Consider the following 12,090-nt stretch of genomic DNA (forward strand, 5'->3'; position numbering starts at 1 on the left):
TGAATGTCACAGAGGATTCTGTCTCTAAATACCCGTCCTCTCCACCCGTCCTCTGTGGGAGTTCGCTGAACCAAACCTCAATCTAAAAAACAACCACAGGCAATCTTCAGTGGGCCCATCATGAAATCAAAATTGTCATTTTTTTATGGAATATTGCAGTATTTATTATAAATGATTTATCGTTGCACATCATTATTGTTTTAAATTCACGTTCCTGGTAATCTTGAATCAGAATAACTTCTCCTCCCTCTTGCAGCATCTCTTCTCTTCTCTGATGACGAGGGCGGGGCCCTACATTTGTTCTTGTTCCAGAAGCGGTTTCACTCAGATACATGTCACAATAGAGAAGAAAAGAATGTCGCAACTTCTGTTTCATGACAAATTTAAATGGAAATACAGCAGCAATCAATTTAAAGCAACAAATTATTCAGCTGCATAAAAACCGAAATCATTTCACATTTCTTCACGCCAGCATTTCCTCTAACTTTGACTGATGCTTCTTGGAATAAATGAGTTTTTGTATACTTTATTAGTGTTGAACACTGCTGTGCATTTTATGAACTGTGATTGATGAAACAGAGGTTGTATTTGCACCAAGGTTTTCTTTTCTGCTATAATGTGACAAATGAGCTATTATGGAACATATGACCATCTGCATAATTGCTGTAAACAGAGAATATGATTTATGAAGCATTCAGCATGTGCAAAAACGTTTTACCCAACATAAAAAATTACCAGATACTAAATCCGCATCGGTCGGGCCTGTAGATCTGAGGCTTGGAAACAGAAAAAGGCTAATGTGTCTCATATTTATTACGTTTAAAAAAGAAAATTTCATATTTAAAATGACAGAAGAGCATTTCGTAAATTCAAATGTTCTGAGAAAGTGTGGTCTGTGCAAAAGCAAATATATTAGTGAGTGAAAACATTTGTTTTAGAGGTCACCTGTGCAGAGCGTGAAACCAGTTTAACCAGAACTAGAAAGATCAGCAATACTAGTAGAGATTCACAGACTCGCCTGTGACACAGTGACACACAAAACACTGTCTGAAAACATTCAACAAGGACAATTCATCAGACTTTATACATTAAAATATTAAACTTCTTGGTAACACTTTACAATAACATCCCATTAGTTAATGCATTAACTAACAATGAGCAATGTATGTGTTTTATTAATCTTTGTTAACATTAGACTGTAATGTAAACTGTTCATAATTAGTTCATGTTGGCTTAGGTCTATTAAATAACATTAACAGATAAACTTTTGATTTTAATAATGTGTTAATAAATGTTGAAACAATCATTAACTAAGTATTTTTCATTGTTCGTGTTAGCTATGGAACAACTTCGTTGTAAAGTGTTACCAACATACCAAGTTGTAAACCATGTTTGAATACTAAAACCTAAAGGTTGTTTGTGTGTCTTCCCTGAGCTCATGTGACTTTGGCAAATAACTTGTTTGGATCCACAGGCTTGTGATTCAGTTCCCACAATGAGGGGGATTTGAGATGAAGTACAGCAGAAGTGATGTAGATTCCTCCCTCAGTAGTCAGCACAAACATTTTCAAGTTCCCTTAAAACTGTTGACATGTGTAACTAAAGCGTTGAGCTCAGACCTGCTGTTTCTGTTCCCGTGGTGTGCAGAGATCAAAAGCGCTGAGTGACTTCCTCATGTGTGTGTGTGTGTGGAGATGCTGAGGTGAGCGTCAGGTGGAGCTGAAGGAAGAAGCAGAACCCAGAAAGAGCTGCCAAAGCAGTTTCATGTCCCGTCCTGAGCTCTCCTGAGTCTGGAAGCCCAGCTCTGCCACATTACAAAAACATCTTCATTATGACATACTAAGCCATCATTATGACAGTAAAAGTGAAAATTATGACCCACTAAATCATAGTTATGACATAAAAGTTGAAATTATGACATGCAACATAATGAGATAAAAAGTAGAAATGAGATACTAAGTATTAATTTTGATTTGTCATAATTATGACAAGTCATTATCATAAGTCATAATTTAGACTGTCAATTTCAACTTAGTATGTCATAATTTCGACTTTTTGTTTTAAATAAATTTTTAAGTTATAATTTCGAATTTTCTCATAAATATGACTTAGTATGTCATAATATCGCTTTTTATGTCATAACTGACTTATTGACTTTATTGTCATAATTGACATAACTGACTAATTGACTTTGTCATAATTAAGTCAGAATTTCTACTTTCTAAGTCTTAATTTCAACTTCTCATCTCATAATTATGACTTATTAGGCATATTTTGTTTGACTTATGTCATAATTTTGACTTTTTGTCATAATTGGCTTTTTAAGATAAGTTTGACTTCATCGCTTAGTATGTCATAATTTCGAATTTTTGCCATAATTTTGACTTTTTATGTCATAATTTCAACTTTTTGTCATAATCAACTTTCAGTCAAAATTTTGACTTTTCATCTCAAATATGATATAGTGTGTCTTTTTATGTCATAGTATAAATATGACTTAGTAAGTCATAATTTTAACTTCATCGCAATTATGATGCATGTCAATTTCCATTTTTTATGTCATAATTGACTATTTTAAGTCAGAATTTCTACTTTCTAAGTCCTGATTTCAACTTCTCATCATAATTATGACTTATTAGGACATATTTTGTTTCAACTTATGTCATAATTGACTTTTTAAGTCAGAATTTTGACTTTCCATCTCATAATTATGACTTAGTATGTCATAATTTAGATTTTTTATACCATCATTTTGATTTTTATGTCCTAATTGACTTTTTAAGTCATAATTTTAACTTTTCATCTCAAATATGACTCATAATTTCAATAATTTTTCGTCATAATCAACTTTTTAAGTCAGAATTTTGACTTTTCAAAGTTAAATGTGATCATTTCGACTTTTTGTCATAATTGCCTTTTTAAGACATACTTTTGACTTTATCGCAAAAATATGACTTAGTATGTCATAATTTAGAATTTTTGTCATAATTTTAACTTTTTGCCATAACTAAGTCAGCATTTCGACTTTTTAAGTCAGATTTTTGACTTTCATCTCAATTATGACTGTCATAATTTTGACTTATGTCATAATTTCAACATTTTTATGTCATAATAGACTTTTTAAGATAAGACTGATTTCATCTAGTATGTCATAATTTCGAATTTTTGTCATAATTTTGACTTTTATGTTACAATCGACTTTTAGGTCAGAAGTTTGACTTTTCATCTCAAATCTGTCATAAGTTTGACTTTTTATGTCATAATTTTGACCATCTCATAAATATGACTTAGTAAGTCAGAATTTCGACTTTTCATCTCAAATTTGAATTTTTATGTCATAATTTCGATTTTTTTTTAATGCCATTTCTAATTTTTATGTAATAATTTCGACTTTTCATAAATATGACTTGGCATGTTGTAACTTCGAATTTTTATATCATAATTTTGATGTACCAAAGCATGACTTGTTGTTCTGAACTCCAAACTGAACCGTGTTAGGAATGTTTCACGATTTCTGCGGCTCACATTATGAATCAGCTAATGTCTGTCTGAAGATGAGCGTGTGAAGGTTTCTGAACAGAAATATCAGCTGTGTTGAATCCCGACTCATAAAACAGAGGCTATGACTGATTTAATGCTCAATGCTCTCACCAGCACAAGTGTCATGATGAGCTTAAAACACTGCAAAAAAACAACAAAAAACAACAACAACCCTGATATACATGTTGTAACTTCAAAAACAATAAATACAGAGTTGACTTTAAAAACAACACGTTTAAAACAAAACAAAAACAACTATTATTTAAAAAGGTGACAGATAACTAGCATGTTTATTAGTGATATTCGTACATTATTTGATATGTTATTTATATTTACAAATCCACCTCGTTTGCCTTTATCCATAAATCATTTTGAAGGAAACGATGCCCTCTTGTGGTACATTTTGCTGTTACAGTCAAACAGATGGAGACAAATATTCATTAAAACTACAATATCATTTTTTAAAAATAAAAAATATATACTTTAATAAAAACTAAAAACATTTAAAAAATATTCTCCTGTAAAAAACATTTATGTCCACATTTTTTTTTTTTTTTTTTTACAGTAGAATATACTATGTATTGAATATATTCTACTATCCACAAGTAGGCCTACTTTAAACAGATCATAAAAAGTACTTATCTCGAGTCGTAAAGATGTTTATGAGCAAAAGTGGTTTCAGGCTGTGCAGGTTTCTGGTCTCAGTGTGGTCTTCATAAATAAACACGTGAGCCAACACCTCCATTAAATCAAGTGTGGAGCAAAATAAACAGCTCCGTGTAGGGTATGAGAGTTCATCATGTGACCTCGTAAAACTGACATTAAAACACCAGCGGCTCGGGCCACGTCACTTCCCTCTTTACCTGGAATGTATATGAATGTCTGTCTGATGACAGATGTTCTTGAAGAGCGGGAAGAATATGTCAGAGGAACATTTTAATGCTCAAAGGTTTCTCTTTCTGGTTCTCAGTTAATATTTCTCTTTTACTTTGGGAGAAAGTGACAACAGAAGAGTATTAAAAATAATGTGGACAGCATAGTTTGGATTTGGACAAATGTGATGAGAAATATTTGAGTTCATATTGAGATGTAATTCCCTCATATATCTCTCATAATTCCAACACCGAATGCTGGTTTTTAAATAAATTGTTGAGGGAACATATTAAAATAAGAAATATGATGTCAGCTTAAATCTTTATTTTTAGCTGTTTTAGTTGATTTTAAAGCTTGTTGTGTCTTATTTTAAATTATTTTAAGTAATCTTAACCTCGCTGGATAAAAACCACTGGTCTAGAGCAAAGTCCCTTTAATGGTGCAGTAAGTGATTTCTGAAAAACACTGTTAAAATTTGAAATCAACTCAAACAACATTGCTCCGCCCCAAAATGCACAAAGACACAATGCAAGAGTGGATGTCTCTTTATCATAGCTGAAGCAAAGAAAAATAATGCGTTGCATAAAATAAAGCGAAGATGACGAAGGAACGACAAGAAAGAACAAAAAATGAACATGCAGTACGCAAGAATGTCTACAAGCAAGAGTTGGTTGTTAGTCGGCAGCAGCTCCAGACAAACAATGACACTCAAAAGTGTCCTATTACCACAGCTAACTTTACAACAACACCATATCTTGGTTCTGTGAAACAGCAAAACCAATGTTACTCACATATGGAGCAGAAACAACACAACCTCTGCGTCTGTTTTCAGGCCTCCCGCTTAGGTCTTTCCAGCGCTGGAAAGCGGATCCTAAAGCTCTTGCCTGATCATCACCCTTCTTTTTCCAGTGACTTTCCTCTGAATTTTTCTCTTTTGTAATGTCTCTCAGCCATCTCTCTTTCTACAGTCTTTCTTCAAATCTCCCTCTTACTCACTCACTCTCTTTCCCTCATCATGAGTGGACACACCCCCTACTGCTGATTGGCTCACTCTCTCTCTTCCCCCAGTGGACACGCCCCCAACTGCTGATTGGCTCACTCTCCCTCCTCCCACATCATGAGTGGACACACCCCCTACTGTTGATTGGCTCACTCTCCCTCCTCCCACATCATGAGTGGACACACCCCCTACTGTTGACTGGCTCACTCTCTCTCCTCCCCCATCATGAGTGGACACACCCCCTACTGCTGATTGGCTCACTCTCCCTCCTCCCACATCATGAGTGGACACACCCCCTACTGTTGACTGGCTCACTCTCTCTCCTCCCCCATCATGAGTGGACATACCCCCTACTGCTGATTGGCTCTCTCTTCTCCCCCATCACGAGTGGACGGGCCCCCTACTGCTGATTGGCTCATTCTCTCTCCTCCCCATCATGAGTGGACACACCCCCTACTGCTGATTGGCTCACTCTCTCTTCTCCCCATCATGGGTGGACACGCCCCCTACTGCTGATTGGCTCACTCTCTCTCCTCCCCCATCACGAGTGGACATGCCCCCCTACTGCTGATTGGCTACAAGTGTGTTTTGGTGCTCGGTCCAATCCACTTTCAACAACGTTTCTCAAAAATCACTTACTGAACCTTTAAGCAAGTCATTTCACTCAGCGGCCATCTTTGAAACGCCTCTCAGGTAGCTGTTTCAGTCATGCAAGTGCAGCTCCTATCTCTTTGAATGGGGAAACATCAAATTCTCCAAAGATGTTCACCAAGCTTGTGATTAAATTACATATTTGAAATAACCAATGAAATCTGACAACAACTGTTTTGTTTTTTAAACACTCAAATCATGCCAAAAAAAAAAAGCATTTTTCAGGCTATTGGCTGTTTAATTTAAAAGGCAGACTTACTCTGCCATTTTGTGCGTTGCACTTTCTCCCATTCATAGTAATATGGATATTCCTCCTCTCCCTTGCAGTGACTTCTCTTCTCTGATGATGAGGGCGGGGCAACCTGTCACTCACATGAGATCCACCAATAGCAAACCACAACCATCCAATCAATTCCCCATGGACAAAATCAAGCCCCGCCCTGCATTTGTTCTTGTTCAAGAAGCAGTTTCACTCGGATATACATTGCAACAGGTAAGGAAAAGATGCTGAATTTAAGGTGTTTACATGCCGAGTGAAATCGAGGTAATGGGCAAAAATCTAGCTGTGTCAGTCGTTTAATGCTTAAGCTGTTTGAAAAATGAGTTAAGGCATTTACATGACCACACATTGTCGGCTTAAGCATAATTGAGTAAAGAACGTGCATGTAAATGTTTATAGATCATTTCGTTGATATTTCTCATATTGACCCATTGGTAAAACTCCTGTCGGAGTGTTTTATTTCAGGTGGGAATGTCTCTGGACGGCAGTATGCAGGGTGTGAGCGTTGTGACGCTGTATGCGATGGCCATCGGCGTTCCTGCAGCTTTGGTGCTCCTGTTTCCCTTGATTGCCACTGGCTGCTCTCCGAATCTCTTCTTCTGCTCTCTTCGCAGGGTGGAGCGGAAACTATCCGGCACAAAGCAGTAAACCACAGGATCCAGGCAGCTGTTCAGACTGCTGAGCGTGATGGTCACGTGATACGCCACCACATGCTGCTCCCTGCTGCCCCCTAGCTGGAAGTACACCACGGCCTCACGCACGTGATAAGGCGTAAAGCACACGGTGAACACCACCAATACGGCTACCAGCAGCCTAACGGCGCGCGCACGCCGACCCCAGCTCTGCGGCATGAGCCTGCTGTCCGCAAGCGCGCAGGCGACGCGGATCGTAAACGCCGCGATTACCAAGAGCGGCAAGACGAACTCCAGCACGGTGAGGGCGAAGAGCACGGCGACGTGACAGCATGAAGCTCCGTGAAAGTCCAGGGCTGAGGTTTGCAGCGAGTACGTGACCACCACGGCGAACAGCCACACGCACACGCTAACGCATTTGGCAGCCGCTGGGCTTCGTCTGCGGCTTCCCGCCGACCGCACCACCGCCATATAGCGGTCCACGCAGATGCTAGTGAGAAACAAAATACTGCAGTACATGTTCACAAAGTAGCTGAAGGTGTGCATGTAGAAACACGCCACACAGTCGCCTCCGCTGTGATAAAGCGCAATGCGGGCCGGGAGCGACAGCGCCACCAGCAGGTCGGCCACCGCCAGGTTTATGGTGTAAATGGCCGGGGTCGTCCGAGAGCGGCTCCGCTGGCAGAACACGTACAGCGCCAGGCTGTTCAGGACCACGCCGATCACAAACATGAGCGTGTTCACCACCATCAGCGTGATCCACAGGACGTAGAACTCCTGGTACAGAGACTCATCCAGGTGGGCGAGTTTCTTCAGGTTCGGCACCCCCAGGAGGTGGACGCTGGTATTGACGGGAGACTCAGATGTGATGTTAGAATGTGCTTCGAGGAAGATCTCCATGGCTAGAACACAGAAAATAAAAGAAAGTTAAAAACAAATAATCTATAAATAATTTTTATATTACAAATATAAAATATATATAATAATATAAATATAATTATATACACACACAAAGTATAAATAAATTACATAAATGAATTATAATTATATATTTATATAAATACATAAATATTTTGATTGGTGTATAATAGGATGTTATTAAATATATAAATGATATATATGTATATGTATGTGTGTATATATATATATATATATATATATATATATATATATATTCTAAGAGCAACCAGTTATAAACTACACAACACTTTAAATATTTCATTAAATATTTATGCAAATTATGATGTTAACCTATGGTACAGTGTAAAATATGAACTAAAATTCAAAATTTGGGATTGGTCATTTTTAAAAAATATATTTTTTAAAGATGTTTCCACAAGAGGAGCACATTTGTTTTCAGCTTGTTAATGAGAAATGTTTTTGAGCAACACATTTGCATATAAGAAAGATTTCTAAAATGTAAAAGTCTTTTTACATTTTAATAACTGTAACTGTTAAATATTTTGATTAATGTATAATAGTACAGTATCGAAATGTTTTTTTATTTGTTCTACTTGTTCGTTTTATATATATATATATATATATATATATATATATATATATATATACACATACACACACACACACACACATATATATATATATATATATAAAAATAGTGGCCAAAAGTAATGTCTGGTCTAGGAAAATTTTCATCTTCACCCTTTATTTAAGTATTATTAAATTTTGAAATTTTGTTAAAGATTTTGTACGCATATTGTGTAGTTGTGCTTGGAGTCGATTGTTTTATTTATGATAATAACACAATGAAACATGTCAAATTCTTGGTCAGGCTTTCATACAAACACATGCAAAAACAAGAGAGAACCAACGAAATATTAATAACTGATTCAATTGTAGTCAATGTATATGCTTTTTCCTTGAGCTTTTTATTTATTTATTTTTTGTTTTCTATTTGCCAAAATGTTTTTGTCAGATAAATACCTTAACCAAGTTTAGTGTTTTGTTCTTTCCTCATATTTAAAGTATATAAAAAATATAAAATATTTTTCTCATATTTTGGTGGTTTAATTGAACTTGTACGGTCATTAAAAACAAATATCTAAACTTGAAAAAAAAAAACTTTCGCACAGCCCTTAATGTACCACCACCAATCCGGGCTCTGCATGAATCTTTCCATAGCTTTCTAAAAATGGAACATTCTTTGGCATTTTATTTTGTGAGAGAGTTTGTGCTCCTGTTCGCTGACGTCTCTCTGAGACTCGTTCTGAATGTCAGTCGGAGTTTAAGAACTTTAATGAAATATGTAAAAAAATCTCAGATTCTCTCTTATCAGCTGTTTAACTCTGTCTGATCTTTACATGAACGTTCCATATTAGGAGTTTAAGTTCCATTTAGATTCTGTCTCGTGGAACATCATGTTGTTCTGTAATTTCCCCACGGTTCAGTCAGCGGGGGGATCTCACTGTAGTTTCTCATGGAAAATATATATTATTAACATCCAATGGTTTGAGGTTCAACTGATTCTACTATAAATACATCTCAAAGCAGACATATTTTCATAAGCAAATAAAGAGGAGATTCTCACCAGTGGGGTTGGAAGCTGCTCTTTCTGGTCCAGGTGGATGTCGGTTCCTTTCTGTAGTTCTTAAATCAAATAAAGCTTCACTGAAATCTCAAAAATCTCCATTAGTAGTAATGCAGACGGATAAAACTACACATCTCAGTGCAGCAGTGTCCATTTGGATGATGTTCTGATTTGTCTTCAGTCTAAACTGTCTCTTTGCCTCTCAAGGATAAGTGAGCGCTCTCTTTCCAGAAGTTGCTCTTTCATGAACTGAGTCTCACTGAAGAATGACAGACTTTTAGGCCTCCTCATTCTCGGTCTGTCCATCACCCTCCCCTTCCCTCGCTCTCTTTCTCATCTTCTCAACAACCCCTCTAAACTCTGGGCAGAAGCCCTCAAAAGTCACTTTGCAGCACCATCAGTCTTGTGGGATTAGAGCTGTAAACCTCACCCAGTAAACAGGCCTATAGGACGTCAGTCAGCCATGGCAAAACTCACAGCCATACTCCATATTTAGATCTTTCTTCTGAGAGTTTGTGCACAAATACATGACTATTTTGATAAAAATGACCACAACTGTTTTTACTACAGATTTTCAAAGAAAAAAAAAAAATTGAAGAAATTTATTTTAAATATTTAAATATTACATTTTGCATGAAGAAAAAGTTATTTATATACAAATGTTGTCATATTTCATGACAATTAAAAAATAAAAATATGTACTGTACACATTTACAGATTGCATTTTGCCAATATTTTCATGACATTTGATATATATATATATATATATATATATATATATATCTCATATGTCATCATATATATATATATATCATGATATTATATATATATATATTAGAATGCATTTTTTGCATGAAGAAAATTTATATTATTATTATATAAATAATATTATAAAACAAACAATAAATAATAATATATTTATGTTGTGGCATTATTATTTCCATGATAATCACGTTTTAGATGAGAAATTGATTTTAAAAAATATATATATATATATATATATATATATATATATATATATATATATATATACACTGTATACATATATTTACAGAGATTTAAATATTTAATTTAGCATAAAGAAAATGTTATTTGTTTAAATGTTATATTTGCATTGACATTATTTTCATGACTATATATATATATATATATATACACATACATTTTTGCATATATGCATCAGAATGCATTTTTTGCTTGAAACAAAGATTATGTATTATATTATTAATTATTATAATATTAATAATATTATAAAACATAATAATACAATTAATAATAATATATTTACATTGTTGCATAATTATTTTGACAATTAAGCACATTTTTAGATGAGAGATTGATGAAGCATACCTGCAAATGTCTTTGAAAAAATTGAAGTTTTTTGGCTTTTAGTATGAGTATGTTAGCCTTACAATGACAAAATTCGCATTTAGAAGATATAAGCTTTCAAAACTTAAGTCTTTCACGCCAATATGGATCAGCGGTTTTGATGACATCTGTCCAATCAAATGCTTTCTAGAATTTAAAGTGTCCCGCCCCCTACATTATAAATAGACGCTGAAGCTGACCATAAAACGTATTGGACCCATTTGAATTCTGCACAGAATGCTGTATTTTAAAGTGATATGGAGGAGATTTGGAGGAGAAACAGTTAGAGATTGGGGGGAAATGAGGCTTTACCGAGTTCAACAGCTCTGGCCGAGCTGTAATATAAACTAAATGCTATTGGCTATTTTTAAAAAGGGGAGGATCTGCTGTTCGATATGTCCCGCCCTGTCTTCCTGTTTCAGTTGAAATTACATCAACACATTGAATAATGCTGCGCGTTTCAAGGCACTTCGGTGGGCCTTTAAAGAGGTTCCTCCATTGAAAACACAGTGAGTAATGGTGGACCACCCGTGAGACAGCCTGAGGTGAACCGTCCTGGACCCCCGGCGCGTTACCTCACCTCACAGACACACATGAAGAAACACGGGCCCTCAAAGCCCATCGGCTCAACAGCTGGAGCTCATAAGAGAAACACTGCATTAGTGAAGTCCGGCACCTCATTCTTGTCAAGACTGAAACGCACAAACCATAACAGATATCCATCCATGTAACAGTAAATCCTGCAATATTCTGAGATCGAGATTTGTTATTTCTTTGCATAAACACTCTGAAACAAACGCCTGAAAAGACACAGATCTGATACAAAGAACACGCAGAATAAATGAGAAATTACATAACAGCAACAATGATGAAACAGCGACAAAATATGAACTACAGATTGGCGAAGCGGGATGCATTTTAGCAGAAAAACACTCATTAACAAGCTTAGGTAAAACACTTGTTTGACCATTTTTAACCGAGCAGTGGCTCTGAATCAGTTTGGAAACTGAACTGAACTCAACTTAAACTGCTTTATTGTACTGTCATTCTCCATCAAATCTTTAATTCTCAGTCAAGTCAGTACATCCGTATCTGGACACGGTATGATTTACCCTGATCTCTCTCAGAACAGACTCTTTACAAGTGTGCTTCACGGGATGATGGGAGATTGGGCTATTTATAGAAGTACTGTTCACAC

General features: G+C 35.9%; 1 protein-coding gene across 1 annotated transcript; it reads right to left on the reverse strand.

Moving 5' to 3' along the window:
- Positions 1–3,624: 3,624 nt before the first annotated feature.
- Positions 3,625–9,838, reverse strand: LOC127501135 (G-protein coupled receptor 20). Its single transcript, XM_051872918.1, has 2 exons — positions 9,525–9,838; positions 3,625–7,878 (listed from the first exon to the last, which is right to left on the reverse strand). Exon 2 carries the CDS (start codon positions 7,874–7,876, stop codon positions 6,806–6,808), a length of 1,071 nt encoding a protein of 356 aa, XP_051728878.1. The 5' UTR covers positions 7,877–7,878; positions 9,525–9,838; the 3' UTR covers positions 3,625–6,805.
- Between the last annotated feature and the right edge of the window lie 2,252 nt (positions 9,839–12,090).

Source organism: Ctenopharyngodon idella, chromosome 19 (genome assembly GCF_019924925.1).
Source record: "Ctenopharyngodon idella isolate HZGC_01 chromosome 19, HZGC01, whole genome shotgun sequence".
Lineage (NCBI taxonomy): Eukaryota > Metazoa > Chordata > Actinopteri > Cypriniformes > Xenocyprididae > Ctenopharyngodon > Ctenopharyngodon idella.